Here is a 25,465-nt window from a genome sequence, read left to right as displayed (position 1 = left end):
GGGTCAGGGTGGCCGGACAGAGGCTGCCCAGAAAATCCTGACTCTCTGGACTGATGATTGAGAAGAAACTCATGCAAGCAACTAAAAATGTGGCTCAGTGGTGTTGAATCTCTACAAAGGTGGAAGGTCTCGCCCCAGTGCAGTCCTGCTGCCGCACACCCGCCCGTGCAGCCTTGCTGCCAGGCCTCCAGGGCTTGAAGGGCAAGTGCCTCCTCTTTGCGCATAAGCCAGGGCTCCCCTCTTGCCCGGCTCCTGCCCCCTGCCCCTGCTCAGGCTGCTTGTGCCACATGCCCTCCCAGGCTATCCCCGCTGCTGTGCAGGACGCAAACACCTCGTCCGCCTCTGAGATTTTGTGCAGGCACAACTTCCCACCTCCCAAGCAGCTCTTCCTGCATTCCCACAGCCGCTTCATCTCTGCAGAGCCAGTGTCCCTCTGTGCTGCAGGCCCCATGTACTGTCACATACTTTATCATCGTGACTCACATTACCTTGGACATTGCATCGTTAATCGTTGGGGGATGAGACCACCTCATTCAGAACTACCTGTGGGGCCCTCAAGCCTCTGTCCCATCAAAGAGCACAAACAGAGCTTAGAGGTGATGCATGCAGTTCGGGAATCTGCCGGCGAAAGAGATCTCGGCACACCTTCAACAACCCATTCAAAGTAGAGACGCACCTGCTGGGTAGCTCCACACAAAAGGCCCTCAGTCAATGGCGGCTGAAAGAACGAATCAGTCTGTCTTTAGGATTAGGAGATACCCAGAATTAGGCAAACAAAGATCTCACAAACCAATATAAGGAATGGGTCATATGCCAAAAAAAAAACCGTAACTAAGACAGAACGTGACTGCAGGGAAAGGGTAAGTATGTGAGCGTCCTGCCCAGGCCATCAAGGCCTCGACCACGCACACAAGACCCGTCCCCAGCGTGGCCTCCCCTCGCTGCCCTCCATGCGCCTGGACTCTAAGCAGGACAAACGGCTCGCTGCTCCCCCACAAGTGCCTCGCTTAGCTGCCTACAGTCAGCCTCCGTGCTGGCCTCTCCGTCCAGGATGGCCTCCCCTCCGTCCAGTACAGCCTCCCCTCTGTCCAGCACAGCCTCGCTCCATCCAAGAGGACTCCCCTCCGTCCAGCACGGCCTCCCTCCATCCAGCATGGCCCCCCTCCATCCAGCACGGCCTCCCTCCATCCAACACAACCTTCCCTCCGTCCAGCACGGCCTCCCTCCATTCAGCCCAGCCTCCGTCCGTCCAGCACGGCCTCCCTCCGTCCAGCACGGCCTCCCCTCCCTCTGTCCAGCATGGCCTCCCTCCATCCAGCACAGCCTCCCTCCATCCAGCACGGCCTCCTCTTCGTCCATCCAGCACAGCCTCCCTCCATCCAGCACAGCCTCCCTCCATCCAGCACGGCCTCCCCTTCGTCCATCCAGCACAGCCTCCCCTCCATTCAGCCCAGCCTCCCTCCATCCAGCATGGCCTCCGCACCCACTGCCTCCCACCCCGAAGGCTCGCCTGGAGGTCCACCCCCACCGAGACTCCCCGCCGCCAGGGGGCGCCCTCAGAGCTGCCGTGTCCTCCTCTGGTCTGGGTTCTTTCTGCCGCCTACCTTTTCCATGAAATGTAAGTTTCCTGCAGTGGAAGACTGAGCCCTTCTCTGGTAGTTTCTCCTCCTTTACCTGAAATAGGCGCACAATAAACACGTGTTACATTTCACTGAATTTCCCAAGCGGCTGTAGGAAAAACAGGGCCATTTAACGGGGAGGCCGGTGGTGGTTGTCTAGGGGGAGCCCAGGAGCTCGGCCTGCGGGGCCAGGAAACATCGCTTATGAGCTGTACTCAGCCCCCTTTTCTAATTTCAGGGATTCATAAGTCAGATGATCCCACACTACTGTCCCCAAATCCAGTGTTTTCTAGGAACTTTGAGGAGCAGGCTGGGCCCGCAGGCTTGTGCACCGAGCCAGGCCAGGGGGAGAATCTGCAGACCCAGGTGGAAAGGCGCCCCCAGTTGCACACAGCAGAAGCAGGGTCCGGGTGACTGCGGCAGGGTGGGGAGAACAGGAGGGGGGGTGCGGTCTACTGGGAGAAGCTGCCTGTCCAAGCCCCGGGCATCCGTGGGGTCAGCTGGTGGTCAGCAGCCCCCTTTCCCTCTACCGTCTCTGAAACGAGAATGTATAAGGAGTCAGTGGTTCCTAAGAGAAGGAGGGGCTGACCTCCTGGGGGCCCCTCACTCCGCAGATTCACTGCCCGCACCACAGGCCGTCCCTGGGCCGCATCCTGGCGCTCACGCGTGCCCAGAGTCAGGTCCCCGCCACTCTGAGACTGTGCCCGTCCCAGTCTGACCGCGGAACTCCTCTCAGTGCCTTCCAAGAGCGGTGCCTGGGTTGGGGGGGAGCGAGCCCTTCACGCCGTCCTGCATTTCGTGGTGGTTCTCCTGCCCGGCCAGGCCCTGGTCCGTGTGCCTCCGTGCTGAGCTCACGTGTTCTCAGTCCCTGTCATGATGAGGGGCTGCATCTCCCTTCAGGTGGGAGACACCTCCTAGACGGTCGTGTGCTCTGTGCCCAGCTCTGCTGCCATGCCCCAGGCATCGGTTTGCAGGGAAACTTCTGGCAGTTTCCAATCCCCAGAAAGCGTGTTTTGTGGTGTATTTAACAGTGACTCCCCGAGCCCGGCTGACCCCCAGCCCCGCACTGATGCCATATGCCCTCTTCCCCACAGGCACAGAGGGTGCACAGGAAGTTTCCGAAACCGGCCAGAGCTCAGTACGCAGAGCAGAAACCTCGCTCCAGGCTGGCCCCGAGCACCACCACCCCAAGCTGCACGCCCGGTAGCAGCCAGCAGCCCCCACTGGACGGTTCATACCCAGGGCGCAGCCACGCACGCCTGCCTGCCGGGCACCTGCAGGAACTTGCCGGGCGAGCCTGCAGCCCTTCCAGCCACCCCTGGCCTTTCCCGAGAAGCAAGTCCTTGTTCTGTCTGCCCTCTGGAGAGCCCTCCACGGCCCCGTCAGCTGCACCACAGTGGCTCTCAACCACAGGTGACCCGGGACACAGGGCATCAGGGAGAAGGCACGGCCACCTTCTCTCTGTTGATGACCTAGAGGGGGCGCAGGAGACGGACGTGGACACGGGCCTCTCTGTGGTCTCAGCCTGCTCTGCACCCAGTAGGTGCTGCAGCTCCATGCAAACAGCCCTCCCCGCCGAGGGACGCCACAGCCACGGGTCAAAGCACAAGGGTTCCCGAGAAGGACCACTGCCCACGGGGAGGGGGGGGACCAGGGAGCCCTCCCAGGCCTGCCTCCCCTTCTTCACCAGAGGGTCTTCCAGCTCCTCGACCACAGCCTGCAGCGCCTCCCCGCTCGCAGAGCCATCCCCGGGGCTACCTCATGAGGCTCCCTCAGCCCGGCAGACAGGCAGAGACGTCCCCCCACCCGCAGCGCCGGCTGGGCCTGGGGACAACGACCTGGAGGAGTTCTACATCTGAACGCCCTCTGAGCGCCGCCCTGCCGTCGGCCCCCCCCCTCGCCCGGCTCTGTCCACAGCGGAACTTCTCCCAGGCCCATCAGCACGCCCACCTCACCGGCCATTCTTACCAGAGGGGTGGGCGGGCGCCTGAGGCTCCCTGAGAAAATGCTGGCATTTTATGCAAATAAATTCTCAACAGATTTAAGTCGTAAACTCTATTGTTTGAATACTCGATCCCATGTGAGATATGATTTAGTACAGTTAATACAATTCAAATGCTTCATATAATTACTTGAAATGTAAAGAAAACCTAGTCAGCCAGAGTTGACTTGGCAATTTTTCATGCTATGAAGGAAAAGCCCAAATTTTGAATGTGGGACAGGTATTCAGTGACTGGCATGAGACATCAACGCACAGTAACGTAATTCCCCTTTCTGGGGTCTCCATATATATTTACACTTCCAGGGAACAGCAGCCCCAAGAATCTCCAGGTACAACTTATAGGTCAGCTTGATAAAACAGTAGACACATACCAGAGCGCGGTCACACCCCATGTTGACGCCATGCGACGCCTGAAGAGCTGGATTTATCCAGAAGTGGCTAGTATGCTTTTCAAGGATTTAACCTGAATGCCAGACTCTGAATACATTTAAAAAATGATTTGAGTTCCAAAAACTAAATGTGCACACACTGTCACAGCACATTCACCCCATCAGGCGAAGGTCTGCAGAAGACATTCTGCTACCTGGATTTCCTTGGGTCACTAAGGAGGAATCATTTGTTGACTTACAGAAAAAGCAGACATTAGACAGAGTGGGTACGTAGTTTTAAAAACCACCAAGAGCGGTGGGTATATATCTATGTGCATGACAGGAGCCACATTTTATATTGCTTTCTCCAGTAAGCATGCATTATCACACAAACTTTTTCATTTTTAAATAATTTGGAACATTTTTAACTGGCATTTTGCCTGCCTGCACAGATCAACAAATGGCCGCCTCTTCTCCAATGAGCTTTATGCAAAATGCTGTCCTGAACAAACACTGCCAAGTTGCTGGCCTTTGGTGAATGCAGAGGCGTCCCCATTAAAGCCGGAGCACCAGCGTGACCTCGACTTTCCTGCAGCTCGTCTGCTTCTGTCACAGCCGAAGTGGGTGGGATTTAAGCCTTCCCTCTCTCCCACTCCAGGATGGATATGTTTATAATCCAGCCCCAGCCATGCCAAGTGCTGGCTTCAGGGGCAATGCCGAGCGGTCCCGGTTGCTGTTTACCTTGCTCACTTCCTGCCTGGCGCTCCTTGCCTACATCACTCACGGCCCAGCTTTCTCCTCTGAGGAAACCACACCAGCCCAGACACAGCCTCAGCATCCTCAGCACGGCCCCCCAGGCAGTCCTTACCAGTCATCACATGCGAGCAGGAGCTTCAGGGTTCGGCATCCCTCTAGAGCATCCTTGGGTCCTGCCCCAAACAGCCTGGATATTCCAGGACGCTGAATTATAATACTCCACTCCGGTTTAACTAAATAAAAAATATGGTCACATCATTCTAGACCAGGACTGAGCAAACATTTTCTAAAAAGGGCTCGATAATGTGTGAGGCTTTGCCAGACACGGGGTCCTGTCATTATAGTGTGGAAGCAGCCTTGGGCAATATGTTCATCAATGAGCGGCTGGGTTCCAACAGTCTCTGTACAAGAGCGGGCAGGGGACTAGATTTGGCCCAAGGGTTGCAGTTTGCCAACTCTTGCCCTAGACTGAGGTTGGTTTGAGATCTCAGCCTCAGTCCACAATAGAAAATCAAGTTTGCAGGCCCTGCTGCGGCAGTAGCAGAGCTGAGGAAAGGGGCTCCTTGGGACCCAGTGCACACAGAGCCCCCGGATTCCTTCTGCAGAGAAGGAGCCTAAGAGGCCCACGCCGCCCACCCCTGCCTGGAAACGTGACTCACAGTGAGCAGCCGATGATGAGAAGCAGCATGCGGATGTGAGGGAGCAGGAGAAAAACAATTCAGAGGCATCGACACAGCCTGCACGTCACACCGCATCATGAACGGGAGGCAAGTCCCTGCGTAGCAGAAGTCAGCGAGGCCAGCGGCCAGGTGCCAGCCCCCATCGCCATCCTGAGCCCATGCCCTTTGTCTCCTCTGCTTGTATGGACCTCACCCCGAGGACACTGCGAACCAGCCCCGAAGCTCCCTGGTCCCACCTTCCCCAGTAACCGCTAAAGCACAGGGCCACCTGCCAAACTGAGGGGCCCCGGAGGACATCAGCGACGCTGCTCAGAGGCCAGAAGGCACAATATCCCTCGACGTGAGGGGAGAAGGGAAGCCCACTCCAGAGGGCTGATAGGAGGTTGTCCAAAGCGGGTTGTAGCACTGGGTGCTCCTGGAGCCCCGAGACCTGCGGGCGGGAACAGCCCCGGCAAGTCCGTCGGACTACAGGGAGGTCCGCGGAGACCCTCATTTACCGTGCAGGCCACTGAGCCCAGGGCTGATGTCTTCAGCCCCACTTCACTCAAGGGAGGGAAGTCGTCCTGGGCTTCCTGCAGATGAGCAAACGCCCAGGCGCACTGGGAGGAGACGCTGAGCATGCCCCTGGGGCAGCAAAGCTGTGGAGGGCTTGCCCTCCCAGGCCCTCAGAACGGTGACAGGGGCCAGCTCTGGTCAGCGAGCCCACGTCTGGATTTCAGGAGAGGGGCTGAAACGGCTGAACAGTCCCCTTCCCCTCCCGGCCCAGGGCCACTCTGCCCTGTGCTCCGGTCTGGACGTAAAAGCCCCCTAATGACATCTACGATGCTGTTTCTCTTTAATTCTCAAGCAATACAATCGATCAGCTACTGCAGAGGCTTAGGAAATAACATGAGAAATCAACATGAATAAAAAAGGATTCTTAAGGGAAACATCTTTTGTCACACTTACTGTAACAACTCTAATGGTCGGGCGGGGAGGCGGGTCAAGAACCTGAATTTAGAGATTCTATATAATTACATCCTTCCAACTTCTACTGAAGGTTTTTTTTCCAAACTTGGGCATGGAGCTTAGATACCAAATGGCTTTAAACAACAATTTCCCAGAGTCAATACTGGCCAACAGGAATGGTAATGCTGCACACTTTGGTCTTTTGGACAGTCCCTATTTTGGGGCTGTAACTGTCGTCCGGTTCCCACTCAGTATTAGCGACAGACAGTGCATTCTCTGCCCAGTCCCTAGACCCAGGGCCCTCTGGGCAGGAGCACCTGTGGGCCATCGCCTCACGGAAGGTGTCTGTGGCGCGGCCCTGGGGGCACCAGGAGGCCCATGCCCAGGGTCAGGGGCTGCTCCACCCTCATGAACGGGGAGGGGTGGGAGGCAGACACTTCACTTCTGTTTATTATTCACATTTAACTATTTATATCATTTCTACGAGGTACCGAGGCAACTGAAATTACAGTGACATAAGACAATGCAAATAGAAAATCAAGACTAAGGAGATAACAGTCTGTAATATGCGAACCATAAAGAGAAGTGCGACTGCTGGGGAAGACTTTCCTAGAAGCCAAGGGGAAAAGGGAAACATGAATCGCTTAGTAGTTCTTGCTTATGACCGGAGAATCTAGGGACGTTGCCTTATTCCACTAGCAGCTAAGCTGCCTCCATGCCATGCCGTAACAGAACCCAAGTGTTTCCTAGTGCAGATTTTAAAATTACTTTCTCAGAAGGAGATTTTTCATAAGGGATTTTCCCTTTGGGGTTACTAATTTGGTCCCCAGTGGTAGCTTTCTTTTTTTTTTTATTTTGATATCGTTAATGTACAATTACTTGAACATTATGGTTACTAGACTCCATGTTTCCTAGTCACCACTTACCGTAGGTTCTACCGTCCCCCTGGTGGAGCCGATGGAATTAACCTGCTACGGCTACACGTGGCCTTCCAGATTTGGCATCAAACTCACCCGGCATCCAGTTCTGACCCCACCACTTGCTCTCTGAGCCTCGGGCACCTTATTTACTTCTCTGAGCCTCAGTTTTCTTGTCTGCAAAATATGGACAAAACCTTCCTTGGAGAGCCATGGTGAGAACTGAATCGTGTGATTTATGTCAAAGTCCCTATACTGCCCGCAACATCGCAGGCATCCAGGAAAGGCGGGTGTTCTTCCCTGCCCCACGGCTGCAGAGTGGCTGCAGGCTCCCGGGTGCAGGGGGGCAGATGAGCGTGGGCTCATTTGCCTCTGACAGGCGTCAGGGGCTCAAACCTGCTCCAGCCCCCATGGGCCCCCTAAACTACCCTCGTGTACGCTGCTCTCAGAAGCTAACGCTGCCCTCTGCTCAGCCAGGGCCAGAACAACCCACCGCCCGGAGGCTCCCCCCTCATCCCACATGACGTGTCAGTTCCACTGAGTCAAGAAGCAGGAAGTGATGGGTGGGTGGATCCCAACACCCTCCGGGTATCTGTCCTCGGATGGTCTGAAGAGCAGAAGGGCAGCCTGGCCCCCCAAGAAGGAACTGTTTGTGCAGGAGGGGGAGCCCCTCATCCTATTTCTATCCCAGGACCTGTGTTTCACTTCCTGCAGAATGAGTCCAATTCCCTAAGCCACCCCTGCCAGTGGCCCTGGACTGATCTCGGCGAAAAGCTCCATGGCAGCCTGGCCGGCCTGTGCCCATCATGTGGGCTGGTCTGCAGACCACACACCATCACAGCTGCTCTGGGCTTCCCTGGGTGCCCCGCCAGCCATGCCCATGCAGGACACCGGGGACCGGCTGCAGCTGTGCAGGTGGGTGCTCCTGGATGCCTGGCCACAGGCTCAGGACTGTGACTCAACCGCTGACTGTCCCCGGGAGCTCTGCCTGGCCATAGCTCTGTCCTGGGCCTCACCCTTTGCTCTCAGAGCTTTGCCTCGGGGTGCCTGGCCCTTGCTGCCGTCCCGCGGGCCAAGCCACCCCGTCACACATTCAGCCTCCCCTCCCTTTGGGCTGGACCTGAACCCGCAGCTTCTTGCACACACCCCACAGCGTTCATGTCTGTGTCCCTGTGCCCCAAGTCAGCATGACCCACACACACAGCGGAAAGGACCAGGTCCTCCTGCCCCGAATTCTCCAGTTCTACTGATGGTTTCTTCTCTCTCTCCATCACTCCCATTCAGAACCTGGTGGTGAAGCGCCAGGATGGCCCAGTGGAGAGAAAGGGGGTTTTGGAGCCACACATACCCACGTTTGAATGTTGTCACTGAGATTTACAGGCTGGGTGACTCTGATCAAGATACTCGGGTCCCCACCCTTGTTTCTCCATTTGTGAAGCCGAGTGAACCGAAGCTGGGTCTGGGGCAAAGCTTAAGAAGGTGCCAAAAAAGTCAGTCGGCAAGATTAATGTTTTAAGGAACAAGGCCTCCTTACCTGGCCATTCTGAGGAAGAAATGAGAGCAAGGGGCAGAGCCTGGCACGGTGAGAGGTCACTCCCACCTCTCAAATCAGCACGGGTTCTCAGAGTAATGCTCAGATTGGGTTTATACACAGTGGTTAGCAGTGATGTATACTTTTTTGGGAAGAAATGTGGCTGCAGATGGAGGAGTGACTTTAAAAATGCTTGTGCCTTATATTCAATTTCCAGAACTCTATCCCTCAGAAATTGTCCAGAATAGCCAGAAGGACTTAGGCATCTGTTTGTCACCGTACAGTTTATAACAGCAGCCCGCTGGGGGAAGCCTGTGAGTGTGAGTGTGTGAGTGTGTGTGTGTGGAAAGACATGTGTCAGCGTATTAACAGCTTTTGCTTCTGGACAGTGGGGTCAGTGGTCGTTTCTCTGTTTCCTTTTCCTCTTTGCACTCACATATTTTCTATGATAAGCATTTAATTCTACAATTAAAAAATAAAGACAACAAACCCAGGAAAACCCAGCCATCCTTGAGCGTCCCGATGTCCCTGTCACACAGGATGCTCCGTTCGCCCTCTCCAGTCCGGCATCCCTCCCAGGCCGCGCGGGCTGGCGGTGAGGGTGGGGTCCTCCAGCCCCGGCTCCTTCCTTAATCGCTGCCACAAGTTGGACAAGCTCCATAGTTTCTGTGACTCAGTTTCCCCTTCTGGAAGGTGAGGGCAAATATTCTCCCCTCTCAGGGGTTTGTCTTCACGGCACAGAAACTCCAACTCTCTGCCCACCAGAAGCCTACTGCCCGCAAAGCCCAGTGCCCACACCGCCTCCTCCTGGAAGCCCACCCGGCCCTTGCTGCCAGAGCACCCTTCCTGCTGCTGTGAAGTCGGCCTTAACTTGGGACAGGTCCCAGGACACTCAGCCTTGTAGTTAGTTAGGTACAAGGCTTATCTAACCAGTTACCGGTCAGTCCTCAGTCCAAAGAGTTACCTCGGCAGGCCTCGCGCCCACACCCCCAGGTCAAGCCCCCTGGCCCCAGACAGGCTGCTCATCCCAATGCCATTCAATCCGCACGTCCCGGAGGGTCGGGGGGGAACTGTGTGCAGGGAGGGAAACTCACAAGGTCGCTGAGCAAGTTGAGAGTCTCCGGAGCCTCGGCTGTCGCTTGGCCTTTCAGTGTCCACCCCACATCCCCTCATGCTTCCAGATCGAAAATCCTGCGTGTCCAGCCTGTCAGTACAGGATTTTCCCTCCCCTCATCCCCGTAACATCTTTTAAACTTTAATTATTTTTTTTCAGGGTCTTTGTTTTCCCCCGTTACATTTTCTAGTTACTCAATCCATGTCGGCGTTTAGACCCAGACACGCCCTGGCTCGGCCCAGGACTGAGACACGCGTGTTCTCCTGATCTCTAAGGTGCCCCCTGCCTCTGCAAACAGTCGCGCTAAACATGCAGGGCACTTGTCACAGAACCTTTTCTAACCCAGAATTTACCGTTTCCCTGTGGACATCCTATGTACACACAGCTATTCTGAACTTTACACCCAGAAAACTCCTGGCAAAAACAGAAACTAAACGGACTTCAAAGTCAAGTGGCTTAAATGCACGCATCTGAAGAGGGACACTGGGATGGTGTGAACGCGCTTTCTCTTCGACGGGTTGGAATCAGAGCCTTCTAAGATGGGGCCAGGAGCGCAAGTATTTGACCTGTTTCTTTACCCCAGGCTGAAAACCATTTCCACTGTCCCTCCCGAAATTTCCCTCAGGGTCGGCCTCCAGGGAACAAGGCCAGGCAACCTCCAAAGCTGCCTGTGTAACACAGAACAGTGGGTGTCCCCCCACCCGGGAATGTGTACCAAGAGCATCTCAGAGCTGCCACCAGACATTGTCACCGTGTCTGTGTATTGGCCGTGCAATTATTTACTTATTTTTACAAGAGAATGGAAAACTAGGAGACTCACACAGCAAAGAAACTGTCAACAAAACAAAAAGGCAGCCCTGTATGGGGGACGGGGCCTGTAAGCGGTACATCTGATAAGGGGCTAATATCCAAAATATATAAATTCATACAACTCAACACCAACAAATAACCTGATTTTAAAATGGGCAGAGGACCCGAATAGACATTATTTCCAAAGAAGACATACACACAGCCACCAGACCTGTGAAAAGGTGCTCTATGTGGCTTATCCTCAGGGAAATGCAAACCAAAGCCACACTGAGTATCACCTCACACCAGCTGGACTGGCCACCATCCAAAAGACAAGAAATAACAAATGCTGGCGGGGATGTGGAGAAAAGCGAACCCTCCTACGCTGTTGGTGGGAATGTAAATTGGTGCACCCACTGTGGGCAGCACTATGGAGGTTCCTGAAAAAATTAAAAATAGGAATACCATATGATCCAGCAATTACACTGAATATATTCTGGGAATATATCCAAAGAAAATGAGACCATTAAGTCAACAAGATACATGCATCCCTGTGTTCATTGCAGCATAATTTATAATTGTCCAGCTATAGAAGCAACCTAAGTGTCCGTAAGTGGATGAATGGATTTAGAAACTGTATATATATATACACACAATGGGATGTTATGCAGCCACTAAAAAGAATGAAATCTTACATTTGTGGCAACATGGATGGACCTCAAGGGCAGTATGCTCAGTGAAATACGACAGCGTATGAGGTCACTTATAGAGAATCTAAATAAATAAATAATCAAGTTTACAGATACAGAGAATAGATTGGTGGCTGCCAAAAGTAGGGTGTGGGGGTGGAAGAAATGGGTGAGCTGTTTTTGTTTCCCCTTTTAATTTACTTAAACCAGAAAGAAAGTATATATACAAATCAAAATGGAAAAAAACAAAAAAAACCCCGCAGAGGTTGGACAGCTGCACTGACCAGGATGGCACCATGCACTGGAAGCCTGCCACCCTCCCTGCTGTTGTCCTGTAGAGGCTTCTGTCCTGCAGTTAGAGCCCCATGGGGGGCACCTCGGCCCCATGCAGCCGACCTCCAGCCCAGGTCGACAGGGGCTCTGCCATCTCCACTGCATCTCCACCGGTGACTCGGGGGTCAACATCCAGGCAATGTTAGGAGGCGGAGCACCTGCTTCTCCATCACTTCCGCCCACATTACGGCCACAGATGGGAGGGAACTGCAGGGCTACCTCTGAGTGCAAGGGAGGATGGGCAAAAACATGGCCCCGTGAAGGAGAGCTGTGAATGTTTGGGGGCGAGCTGGCCGTTTGCGACGTGGGGGGACCACCATCTCGGTCTGCCTGGGGCTCCCCCAGTTGTAGAAAGTGCCATGTCCCGGAAACCCCTCGGTCCCAGGCAAACTGGGCCAGCTGCCACCCTATTAGTTAAAGATGAATCAACAATTTAAAATATTGACACAGAAAAAGGATAAAATTGCTTTTACATGCATTCAAGAGTTTTACAGATGGCAAAAAATCTAAGCAGGTGATTAGAAACATTCGTTTCTAACTAATTTATTCTCAGACCAAGAATTCACTGGCAGCTAACCTGCAAATTTTAAGACTTCATGGAAACATTGACTAGCAATTGAGAGTCACAATTGCCTGAAAGTAAACTGGAAGTAAAACATAGAAACAATAAAATCCAAAACTATTAAAAATCTTCAACTTTCTAGAAACTAAGCAGAAATGCTTAATAGCACATAAAATATTGCCCCTCTAATTTATTAGCTATTTTATTGCTTAATAGCACATAAAATATTGCCCCTCTGACAAAATAAAATTATCAATGTCTGAATAAAAAGGGAGTGATTTTGGCCAATGTGTCATTTTAAACGAGTCTCAGCCAGTGTTTTCGCCCACTCGCCTCTCCTCACTACTGGTTCCTTCAAGTCCCCGTCTGAGGCTCTCCCCTCTCCTGCTCTCCATCATCTCTAGTCCAAGGGGCAACTCAAAAAAAATAAAGGAAATCAAGGCGGAGAAGAGCCAGCTCCCTATTCTCTCCAGGAGGAAATGACACTCCATGTATCAGCCAATCCACACACACACCCCAGAATTAATCCGAGCCTCCCACACGCTACCTCGTCGGTCAGTCGGCTGTCGGGCACTGTGGCCTCTGCTACTCTGACTTCCTGCAGGGATTCTAGGAATCGCATGGCACCTCTCCTCTCGAGCACAAAACGCTTCGCGGAGAACTGAAGTTGCATTTGAAAATATGAGGAGTAGATGCACAGACTCAGTCACGATCCAGTGGAATCTCTAGGGAGACTGGAATGTCATGCAGCATTTCAACAATGATGAATAGCCACTTCTGAGAGACACTCGAGCTCTAGAGGGCCACACAGGCAGATCAACAAATTCTGGCCTTCGGCTTCAGCTTCTGAGAACGTGAACATTTCATTCTTGTCCAGCACCTTTCGGTTTCCAGAGCGCCGACTCCAGCGCTGTGCATCAGGGTTAGCTGGCGCAGGTCGTTGCTGATGCAAAGAGGGCGAGTGGGACCGAGCCGGCTCTTCACAGCTGGGACTGACAGCTGGGACGCCCCCGGGTGCGAGAACAGCAGAGCCCTGCGCTAATCCAGTCTGCGCGGCCCGCGGGCTGTCATCACTGCAAATGAGGTGAACTTGGTAGATGAAAAGCCCCAAGGCGGCTACGAGGCTGTGGAGTGAGTGGTGACGCAGTCATGTCTAGGGCCTAACGAAGGGCTGAAATCCGAGAAGGTAACCACACAGCCAGCGGCCGTACTGCTCTAGCCCCTCTATACACACCACTATGTATGTCATACTACATATTGTGTACATATACTATTTTATATGCGTATATGTAACAGACATATTCATGCATGTGTATACTTACCTTTAAGTGCTACACATATGACAACTGGAATGTGTCTGTGTACACACACACACGCTGTGGCCACTGTGCCCCCGGGCTCTACAGCCCACCTGTCCAGGGCGCCTCCCATCACTCTCCCAACACTGGCATCTTCCAGCACCTCCAGCGAGTCGCACTGTCACCCTCTGCACAGCCCTAGTCCCTGCCCTTCCCACACCCGAATCTCTTCCTCCACACCCATCCCTCACCTACGTGCTCACCTTCGGGTCCTGCTCAGATGCTGCTCCCCTGCAGAAGGCCGTCCTCACATTGGGTCAAGTGCCCCGCCACGAGCTACCCTGGCCCAGAAGAAGGCTTCAGTTCATCATGTGTCAGCCGTCACTGTGAAACGCCCTCCGCCCTTTGCAGCGGACCGAGGTCCATGAGGCCGGGGACCTTGTCCGGTTGCTCGGCTGTGCACCTCCAGAGTCCAGAGGGATGCCTGGCCATCAGAGGCTGGACTGATACTGGAGCGCACAGATGGATGCAAGTGTGACAATGAACGGGTCCCGATGATACAGGTGAGGGAGCGCAGCCCCACCCAGACTTCCCCAGGTGCCAGCATGTGCCCTTTGTCCCAGGCTGGTTCTCAAACTTGCGCCCACAGCAGAGCCCCAGGAAGGCCTGTTGACACAGTGCTGGGTGCAGGCCCGGCGGCCCTGCTTCATGGGCCTGGACTGGGGGACCGCATTTCCGGCAGGTGTCCAGGTGATGCTGAGACTCCTGGTCCTGGGGCCCCGATTTAAGAAGCACTGTTCTGAGACAGCAGGCAGCGTCCACGTGCACAGCCCGCTAGTGGCTGCCCAGGACCCCAGCTTCTCCATGACATCCTCACAGAGCGACCAACACACGGGGCTTGGCAATCTCGCTGCATCAGTGGTTCTCGGCTCCCTGGGCCGCAGAATTCCTGCAGGGAAGCCCAAGGCTCAAACCTCACAGGTTGTTCCCGCTGGTTTGCCCGGGGGCCTGACATCTATGGCTGTAAATCATCCTCAGGTGATTTCAGAGCACAGCAGGATGGCGAGCCAGTGATTGGGCCCATGGCTGGGAAATTCAACCCAAAAGCACAGCTGTTGGGATGTTCACCCCACGGTCACTGGGGTTACTTCAAGGACGTCGTGTCCCTTTACTGGGCTAACAAGCTCCACACAGCGTCACAGGGGTGAGATGGAGCCTGTCTTACTCCAAATAGCCTCGTTAAAGCAACTGCACCTGGAATCAGACTGCAGAGCAGAGGCCAGGAGCTCATTCCCTCAACTCTTTCCTGGGTGGGGGGGGGCGACTATGCCAGGTGCTGGGGACATAATGACGATGGGACACAATTTCTGCATAGATGGAACTTAGAGTTTCAGGCTAAGCTGGAAGAAAATTTCCAGGTAAGGGTCCAGAGGGCAGAGGCCCGGGACCATGCCCATCAGAAGGACATGGAGATGAGGGGGAACAAGACCCCACTGGGTCCAGGGAAGCAGTCGGAACTGGGAGGACCTACCTGGCATCCTCTGGGGCTCGGTGTACCCTCGTGGTCTCCACAGAGCTGAGACGCTGAAGGCAGGAGCAGGCACAGCTGAGGCCCGTGTCCCCCGGGGAAGCAGAAAGCCCCGACAGGTGTGTGTCTGCTGAGGGTTCAGCCCCGGGCTGCACTCAGCAAAACAGGTGAAGGATTGGGGCCCGTCTGGGCAGAGCAAATGCCTAATGTCAAGGGGGGTAACACTAGTTCTGTGGTCCCCCTGAGTTCAGGGAGGGCCCCAGGCAGACACGAGGTGGGGGGTCACCCCCCAGAGCAGGCACGGGACACGTAACAGGAGGAGGAGAGGCGTTCAGGGGGGCAGCGGGATTGCCGGCCCAGGGCTGATGGGCGCAGCATCTCACGGGAGCCGCACGCACCCCAACAGGCTGCTCATCATTAGCCGCGCTTCACGCTGAGGAACTGGCGGCCTGGGGAGGCTGAGAGACCCAGGAGGTCACGGCCAGACAGCAGAGGCCAGCGGCCAGCATCCTGCCTCTGACTCCGCCCACTGCCTACAGGCAACGCCCCGGACCATTCCGCAGCAGCCGGTCACGCCCCAAGGTGAACTCCAGGCTGCGCCCTGTCGGCCAGGTGCCTGCAGTACTTGCTGGCCAGGTGAGCGCTGGCCTCAGTTCCTCCAGCTGAGGAGGGCTGGGGACGTGGGGGTTAAGAGCTAACAGGAAAAACAGATAGAGTGAAAATTTCAGGACCTGCATTTCTCCTGTCCCGGCTACATAAAACAAACTTCTGGGTGGCACACTGAGTTTTCTCCTGTCTACCTGGATATTCTGACAAACAGGTTACAAGTGACCTCATTTTTCCCATCAGGAATTTTCTATACGGACATCCGGCGCTTCAGTCATTCGGTCGTTCTCACTGAACGCGGGGACCCTGGGCAGAAAGGGCCGTGTTGTCCAGCACGCCATCCAGGGGGACCTTGTGAGAAGCCAGCGGGAAGACGGCCTGCGGCAGCGGCTCCTAAAAATGCGTATTTCATAAGGAGGAGGGTCCCGTTCAGACCCGCAAAACAAGCAAACGGGCTTTGGGCAGAGAGCAGGCGCCGCCACCGCGGTGGGTCTGAGGCTGTTCCGCACCCGGGCACCAGGCCTCCTGGGCTCTGAGGAACAGGGACAGGGGTGCCTACAGGGAGGGTGGGGCCCACCCAGCCAGAACAGGGAGCACCAAGACTCAGAACGTGACCTCCTGAGGAGCAGCTGGACGCCTGCTTCCAGGCACCTGGACTCACACGCTCCCCCCGTCAGTGCGCCTCTGTCCCGGGAGCAAAGCAAGGCCACAGCCCAGGACAGCGCAGGGAGGACCTCGCCCATGAGCAGCGGTAAATGGCGGCCCAGCATCGTGGGAGGAGCCGGTCTGGGGTTTCCATGCTTTTCACAACGAAATAGAAGAGGCGTGGCTCATCTCTCTCTCTTCATGAAGAGCGTTCCCCAAGGCCTACCCCAAGGGGAGCCCTGCCGATTTTGAGAGCACTCGATTGCCTGCAAGGCCACTGAGCCCAGAGTTTTGAGTGAAACTGCCTATTCCAGAGAAAACTGAAGCTGGCTCACCTTGCTGGAAGGGAGAACAGAAGCTCAGAGCCAGATCTTCATCCCTGGCAAGGGCAAAGCAATGCAAGTCTAGGCTCCTGTCACAGACTCCTTCAGCACCCGCAGGCTTGACTGTATGCTAGTCAAAATGATTCTGCTCTATTTTTAAACCCTGTGGAAATCGAAATGAAATTAATACCTCAAATCTGAAGTAGAAAAACGGCACCAACATCCATAATGAACTGCATGCTAATTAACGTATCTGAACACTAGAAGGAAACCATAGAAACAGGCTGGAAATCATGTGGATTTCATGCCTATGAGGGAGAAATACATTGCCATATTCTCAGGCAAATTAAATTTATAATGCACCCAGAAGCTCCTTCATTTGCAAGTCATCATTGCAAATGAAAACCTGTGGCTGCTTCCTCCTCCAATGGCAGAGGTGAGCAGGTGCACCAGGCACCGTTGGGCCTACAGTGGATCAAACATTTAATATCCATCCCTTTACAAGCAGAGTTTTGCCAACTGAAGTGCTGCTTCCCAATGCCTCTTTTTTAAAACCTAAACAAGAGGTTAGTCACCTCTGTGCCCAAGTGGGCTGTTAGCTTAATTCTGAAGACATGGCTGCTGAATCTCTCTAACAAACAGTTTCATCATTCCTAAAATGAGGTAGTCATCACTCACCTCACACCTTACTTGTGGAAATAAAATTATGGAACCCATCTATCAGCACACAGCTTGCCAGAGTGAATGATGGGCAAATGCTGGCCTCCTTCCCTACCGCGAGAGCAAGGGGGCACCGAGCAGCTTGGTACTATTGATGGAAGCTTAACAGGCACATGGAGCATTTGGCTTTTCTTCCCATTTGGTTCCAAAGCCCAGAATCATTTTACTCAAGCTCCCCTTTCCCATGTAAAAGGCATTTGTCTCTTCTTTCATGGCATCAAATCCTTTTTCGTTGCCTGAAGAACTTAATACCATTTCAAGGCCCAACTGAGCCCAGGGTGTAATTTCCCCCCCAGGCATCCTTGATACTGTATGTTGTGAAGCTTTTAAGAGTGATCCCAGTTTCACGTACACTGAAGATACCAGCTGGGGATACACTCTTTAGCAATCCCATTTCTCGTGGGATCAGCATGCTTTGAAACAAACCCATGCTTCCTAATCCAAGAAATAGTCCTTGGGCACAAACTTGAAACTTTGAAGAAACTACCTTATTCCTGACTTTTATAAGGAACTAGTTTCCAGTCTCTGTTCAGTATGAAGCACCCACTCCCTTTCACCACGATGTACGTGAACACACCGTCCGTAGTTGTTGGTTGCATACCGAAGTTAACTTGAGCCACACCACGTAACCGGGCAGAGCTGCAACAGATCATCAATATGACACAGGTTTTTCCCGGCCTCAATTCTCCTTCCAAGAAGACCAACTAGCAACTATCCACAGACGGGTCACCACTGTGACGTCCCAGCACCCAGGGGCAAGGCTGAGGCACTCCTCTGCCACAGAGACGGAACAGGACCAGCTCTCCCAGGACTGCCTTGCCCCCTGCAGGCCCCAGGCCGACAGCACCGCACTGAAAGTGCCCCCCACCACCTCCTGGTCTCTGGTTTCTCCTGTGGGAAAAGAGAGCTCAAGGCAGACGTCCAGCTAGTGCAGTGTTACAGGCCCACCTGGGTATCGCCTCACAGGCGCCTTGACATCAGAGACAGAGAAGCGTGGCTAGGCTTACAACAGCTCCGCCCACCTGGCAAACCATGTTTCTGCCTCAGCGGCGCCCGAGCAAAAACCCCAGCCAGCAGCAGTGTCCATCTGCAGAGCCGAGCTGGCGGCCACGTCTGGCCCAAGAGTTCCCATTGGAAGTTCTGCCTGATTTGGGTCCCCAGCAAGTGAGCTATATTACTGCCTCATCCAGACACAGAAGAAAATTCTCAGCCCTGCCCAGCTACTGGGCACAGCCTCAAGCCCATCTGTAAAGCCCAGGTGGAGAACTCAGACAGCGATGAAACCTATGCTGCAGCGCTGCTTGGGCAGAGGGTCAGTCAACCCAGCAACCGTATATAACTGCTGCCCCTGGCCCTGCATAACCAGGGGGCCTGGACAGTGATCCTGGGCAGCCCCAGAGCCTCGTCCACGGCACGACTAAGCCACAAAGCCCAGCTTTGACCCTGCCCAGCCTCAGGGCATGGCCTGTGACCTGCTCTGAACACAGAGACAGCCAGCAGCCTGAGAACCCATCCGACCAAGAGCAGGTGTGGAGCTAGGGGCCCGACCTGACTGCGGGGCACGGCCAGAAGCCCACCTGGATGTGGAGTCCAGTCCAGTTGACCACAGAACCCCCAGCCTGCAGCAAACAGCACAACCCCAGAGCACAGCCAGCGGTCTCATCCAAACAGGAAGCCCTATAGCAAATCCCCATCCCACAAACGCTACCAGCTGACTCGAGAAGGTTTCCTGCCAGTGCAAACCTGTGACATCTGGAAGAGGAGACCACCTGCTTAAACGCACAGATACCAATGTCAGGGATCAAGGATTGTGAAGAATCAGGAAAACACTAAAAGAAACAAATAAAGCTCCAATCAGTACCCTAAAGAAACGGAGGTCTATGAACTGACAGAGAATTCAGAGTACTTCAGTAAAGTACGAGAACACACAATTAAACAAAATTAGGAAAACAATGAATGAACACAGTAAGAATTTCAACAAGATAGAAACTATCGGAAAACAACAATAACAACCAAAGTAAGTCTTTTGGATTATCTAGTCAGAGGAGCAAAAGGAGACAAAGGTGAAAGAGTGAAGAACATCTACAGGAGGGGACACCCACCCAAAGGAGCAATATACACATTATGGGGATCCCAGGAGAGTCCCTTTAAAGCAAGGATGGCTGAGAACTTGGGGGGAGAAAAGGGCATCCAGGTTCATGAGGCCTGAGAAATCCCAAATAGGTCGTATCTGAAGAGAGCTACATCGAGCCACATTATAATTAAACTGTCAAACATCAAAGAAAGACAAAGAATTTTGAAAGCAGCAAAAAAGAAAAAACAAGTTACATACAAGGGAGCCCCATAAGATGTCAGTGGATTTCTCAACAGGAACTTTGCAGGCCAGAAGGTGGAATGTCATATCCAAAAGACTGCAAGAAAAAAAATATGTCAACCAAGAATACTTATACCTGGAAAAGCTGTCTTCACAAATGAAGGAGAGACAAAGATTTTCCCAAACAAAAACTGATGGAGTTCATCACCATTAGACCTGCCTTACAAGATATGCCAAAGGACATTTTTCAAGTGGAAATAAAAGGATGCTAATTAACATTGTAAAAGTGTAAAAACATGCAAAAATCACTGATAATAGTAACAATACAATCAAAATCAAATTCTCTAATATAATGGTGGTGCATAATTAGTTAAAACTAATCAACATATTCAGTAAAGTTGCAGGATATAAAATCGACATAGAAATAACTACTTTCCTATATGCTAACAACAAACTGTCTGAAAAGCAAATAAAACAATCCCATTTACAATTTCATAAAAAACAGTAAAATCCTTACAAGCAAATTTAACCAAGGGGGGGGTGAAAGATCTCTGCACTGAAAACTGAAAAACAGTGATGAAAGAAATCTAAGAGGACACAGATAAGACACCCTGTACTCAGCAGAGGAAGAATGGATTTCATTGAAATGTCTCTACTATCTAAACCGATCCTCAGGTTCAATGCAATCCCTGCCAAAATTCCAGTAGCACTTTTCACAGGAATATAAAAAACAATCCTAAAATTCATACGGAACCACAAAAGACACCAAATAGCCGAAGCAATCCTGAGGAAGAGGGAACCTGGAGACCTCACACTTTCTGAGTTCAAAGTATAAGACAAAGTTACAGTAACCAAAACCATACGGGGTTCTGGCTTCAAAACAGACAAATGGAACAGAATCAAGACCCCAGAAATAAACCCATGCATATCCAATCAACTAATATTTGACAGCAGAACGAACAGTCAATGGGGAAAAGATGATCTTGTCAATAAATGGTCCTGGGAAAACTGGATATTCACATGCAGATATTCACTGGACCCCTATCTCACACACAAAACCCCTCAATATGGATTAAAGATTTAAATGTCTGAAACCATAAATCTCCTAGAAGAAAACATGGGGGAGAAGCTCCCTGAAATTGGTCTTGACAATGATTGCAGAAATAAACAAACGGGATAACATCAAACTAAAAGCTTTCTCAGAGCAAAAGAAACAATAAACAAATGAAAAGGCAGCCTACAGAATGGGAGAAAAATCTGTCAAGGTGCTAATATCCAAAATATATAAAGAGCTCATACAACTCAACAGCAAGCCATTGTCATTGTGTAGAGATGGGCAGAGGATCTGAACAGACATTTTCCCCAAGCAGGCATCCAGGTGGCCAACAAGCACATGAAAAGGTGCTCCAGGCGACCGATGGTCAGGGAGACGCAAATCAGAACCACAGTGAGATGTCACCTCACACCTGTTAGGGTGGCTATTACCATAAAGACAAGAGATAACGAGAATGTGGGGGGAAAAAAGGGAGACCTTATATGCTGCTGGTGGGAATGTAAATTGGTACAACTGCTATGAAAAACAGTATGGAGACTCCTCAAAAAATTAAGGTTAGAACCATGTGATCCAGCAATTCCACTTCTGGGAATATATCCAAAGGAAATGAAATCGCTATCTCAAAGAGATCTCTGCTCCCCATATTTGAAGCAGCATATTTACAATACCCAAGGCATGGAAACAACTTACATTCCTATTAGTGGGTGAAACGGATAAAGAAGTTATTGTGTGTGTGTGTATATGTAAAATGGAATATTATTCAGCCATAAAAAGGGAAGTCCTGCCATTTGCCACATTATGGAAAAATTTTGAGGGCTTTATGCTAAGTGAAGTAAGTCAGAAAAAGACAAATACTGTATGACCTCACTTACATGTGGAAAATCTAAAAGAAAACCAAACTCCTAGAAACACACAGTCGATTGCTGGTTTTCAGGGGCTGTGAGGGAGGGCTGGGGGGAGGCACGGGTGAAGGTGGTCAAAGGGTATAAACTTCCAGTTATAAGTTCTGGGATGTAATGAACAGGATGGTGACTTTAATTAGAAATACCGCATCTTATACTGGAAAGTTGCTAAAGAGAATAGATCTTAAAAGTTAACACACAAAAATTATAACTGTGAGGTGATGGTTGTATTAACTTATTGTTAATAATTAGTGAATAATCTTATTGTGGTAATCTTTTTGCTCCATATATTTAGTCATCACATTGTACACCTTTAACTACACAATGTTATATGTCATTTGCATTGCATGAAGCTGGGGTGGGGAAGAAAGGAGTGAAGGGTGGGTTAGGGCGAGCGCCTGCAGCCTGGTGTCAGGCCGTTCCGGAGGCTTCTAGGCGCCCTCTGTGTCCTAGGCTGGGTGCTCTGTGACACACGCTCTCCATCTTCTACAGCTAAGTGGTAAGAAGATGAGAAATTTGAACTAGAAGCAAATTCTGGCAATAACTGCTTAAAAGTCTCTAAATTTGCCAATAGTAATGATAATTGGAAAGACAAAAGACAGCAAATGATATATTTATCCTACTTTATAAGAAGCTGAGACTCACATGTAAGGACATTGATTTGCGTTTTGCAAATCTTGTGTTGACACACTATGAAGACGCTGAACCTTTTGAGAGCGTGCCCAGCTGCGCCCGGTGGCGGTCTCCACAGCAGAGCGGGAGGCCGTGGAGGGGACCTCATGGCCCACTCTGCACGGAGTCCCTGAGACTCTACAAACACCATGTCCTTACAGGCGAAATCGGATAACGTGAAGGCAGCTGGTTTACGGGGAAATGAAATGAATGTACAGGGTGAGGAGTGTATCACTCATTCACCCCACATCTACCAAACTCATTTCCAAACCAAGCATCATCGTGCTTGTTGAGCAAAGTAAAAAATATTTAAAATTAGTAAGACAGCATCTGCCTTCTGGGAGCTAACGCTCTAAAAAGGAAGGTTTACAGGAAACGCTTGTAGACGTTACGCAGGAAGAGTGGAGAGTGCGCTGGGAGGGAGGCTGGGAACAGGCACAGCCCTTTGCCTTGGAAACCGAGACACAACGGAGATCCAGTGGGTTCGTGGTGGGCTACGGTCTCCGGAGGGCATTCCCCAGAACGCTGATCCGGTGAATCTGGAGATGCGATGGTTGGGCGGTGGCCTGGTTAAACACTGCATGTGACAGTCCTGCGGAGATTCACTATAAACATTAGCAAGTTAGCAGCTCTGAGGTCCACTACTGAAAACAAAAGCACAAAATTACTCGACCCGCATTTCCCACTTTAAGCACTCATGGAGCCCTTTCTTACAAACCACCTTGGGGACAGATTTTGGGCAAACGCAAGCTGTGACCTTCCTTGGCACTAGGCAGTGGCAGCCACCACAGGAGAAGAGCCCAGAGCAGGGCCCCTCCCAGCCTGGCCTCTTCCACGGCGATTGCCCCCCGGCTGCATGACATTTCAGCAGCTGTGTAAGAAAAGGAAGGAAGTAGGGGTCTGTAATGAGAGAAAGCAAGAAGGAAAACACAAACCCACAGGTGACTCCTGAACTCTATTGTGATCACAAACGCTGGTCTTCTGAAATGTTAACTCTTACCAGAGACACAAGGTAAGAGAAGAGGGCGCTGTGGCGTGACCACCGTAAGTCCAGGCTCATGTGAATGTCAGTCATCGGTCCGCGCCTGTAGCGTGACGGAGAAAAGCTATTTGAATCAAAGTCTTCAGCTGCAGTTTCAAGAAATCGAAATAGCCAAAGACTCATTCATACCACCGGTCCCGTTTCTCACATTGTGCTACGGGGCCTGTGCTCTTAATAGAAACACATTTATTACAGCTGATAAAGGTTTTCATGGTGAACCTCTCTGCTCACGTCATTAGCATTTATGTAAAGTATTCAGATACCATACTAGATACTGATTGTCACACATCAGTAAAAGCTCGTGGCCATCAAAAATTAATTCATCTACAAAATTCTCATTTTTGCCCTGCACTTCAGTTTGAAGAATGAGCTAGTCAGAGGAACTAATTACTAAGTACAAAGAAATTTGTTTTTCTAAAAGATCCTGCAGAAAAAGACCAACTGATCAAATGAGTCAGATTCTTCACTGGTTTCGGGACAGGTGATGTGAGGCAAAAGTCTCTGATTTGTTCCTTCCTCTGACCCTTGTCTGGTCCCTTCAGTCATTCTGGAAAATACTGTTCCTTTCAGCAAATACAGCCAACTCAGTCTCCTGTGTATACCTTATTTAGAAGATGGGTGAAATGCTGCATATTCTCTACTCTGGGCCGTTTTATTCCTTACGACATTCATTTGCCATCTCCTGTATATGCATGAGAAATGCAAAACAATTATAAATTACTCTTAGGTGAAACCAAGAGGCTTCTTCAAAATACAGCATCAAAATTTTGTTTTGTGTCTCAGGCCACAGAGCCCCGTCCAGTGGCGTGCTGGAGTTGACTAGAAGACACTTTCTGGAAGGTGTGTGTGTGTGTGTGTGTGTGTGTGTGTGTGTGTGTGTGTGTGTGTGTGTGGAAGGTGTGTGTGTGTGTGTGTGTGTGTGTGGAAGGTGTGTGTGTGTGTGTGTGTGTGTGTGTGTGTGTGTGTGTGTGTGTGTGTGTGGAAGGTGGGGTAGAAATGGGCACCACAGGGTCAGAAAACCTGTGTCTACCCAGCTCTGCTCATCAAACATGTGACCTCAGGTAGCTTAACAGCTCACTCTAAAACAAAAGAGTTGGACTGAATGGTGTCTAAAGTTCCTCCTGGTTCTAAAGATTCTTACTTTCATTGTGTCAAGTACCATTTTATTGAGTTGTGTAAAAATGGTATCAATGGTTAAGTAACAAAAATCTCGGTTCCTCTAACTTACCACTGACACTCCTATTTGCTAAGCTCCTGTCTTTGAAAGTGTTAGCACACCACTGTGATAGTGCTAACCTCTCACTCTTGGCGGATTCTAGCCCAGGAGGCAGGTTAATTGTGTGACTGACACACTTGTCTACAGGCTGTGGTCGTGCAGCACGAGACACATTTTTTATACACTGAATGGTACCTTGTAAAGCCCATAGTACAAATGTGACTTTGTCACTTAAAAGCGGCTCTTAAAATACAGTCCAAGAAGGCACTGAAGGGAAATCATCTCAGAAGCTGGCTGAATTTGCTAGGCTCCAGAATCTACATTTTAACACATAGCCTGGCAATTTGTATATCACCAAAGTTTTAGAAATAATGGCTGAAGGAAATAAAAATGAGCTAGAAATTATTTCTAAAATTAACTATTGAAAAAAACGGGCCACAGCTCTGAATATTAATTTGGACCCATTAGGTAACTTACCAAATCTGAGGTTTTGAAATTTGCATGAAATATCTCGTACCTTACGAATTTTCTGAGCATGCCTCTCCCTAGCTCACAGTAGGCAGCATGAGACTGTAATTAAGAACATTCTGTAAAAATGCACCCAACTCCTTAAGGTAAATGCATCAAAAATGAAAAGAGGAAGTGCACATCTCTATTTCCTGGGGCTGGGCCGAGACGAGGGTTCCGAGGAAGGCGCCCAGGCATCTGCCGCCAGGCGCGTCCCTGGGGGGCCGGGTGCGCTCACACTGCACGGCCCCCCCGCCTGTTGTCAAGAGTTCCAGCTCGATCTTCACACTTCCCAACTGTCCCCTTAGAAACCCCAAGTCCAGATGTGGC

General features: G+C 51.4%; 1 protein-coding gene and 1 long non-coding RNA gene across 5 annotated transcripts in view; one reads left to right on the top strand and one right to left on the bottom strand.

Moving 5' to 3' along the window:
* The window catches only part of FAM124A (family with sequence similarity 124 member A), a 36,759-nt gene extending 30,432 nt beyond the window's left edge, over positions 1-6,327 (top strand). Inside the window, exon 4 of one of the 2 annotated variants that reach the window (XM_037011597.2) lies at positions 2,714-6,327. In XM_037011597.2, coding sequence (XP_036867492.1) covers positions 2,714-3,478 — 765 coding nt within the window. In that variant the 3' untranslated portion in view covers positions 3,479-6,327. The remainder of the gene's footprint in view (positions 1-2,713) is intronic. The other variant, XM_037011610.2, reaches the window with a different exon arrangement.
* Positions 6,328-6,447: 120 nt separating this feature from the next.
* LOC118971142 (uncharacterized) lies at positions 6,448-24,299 on the bottom strand. Of its 3 annotated transcripts, XR_012128501.1 has the most exons (4): positions 15,935-24,299; positions 15,138-15,828; positions 13,870-14,555; positions 6,448-13,432 (listed from the first exon to the last, which is right to left on the bottom strand). It is a non-coding gene; the product is annotated as an uncharacterized lncRNA (long non-coding RNA). The 3 variants fall into 3 exon arrangements; XR_005059449.2 differs by having other exon boundaries at positions 6,448-13,479; positions 15,138-24,299; XR_005059447.2 differs by having other exon boundaries at positions 15,138-24,299.
* Between the last annotated feature and the right edge of the window lie 1,166 nt (positions 24,300-25,465).

Source organism: Manis javanica, chromosome 1 (assembly GCF_040802235.1).
Source record: "Manis javanica isolate MJ-LG chromosome 1, MJ_LKY, whole genome shotgun sequence".
Classification (NCBI taxonomy): Eukaryota; Metazoa; Chordata; class Mammalia; order Pholidota; family Manidae; genus Manis; species Manis javanica.
This window is presented reverse-complemented; position numbering and strand designations above follow the sequence as displayed.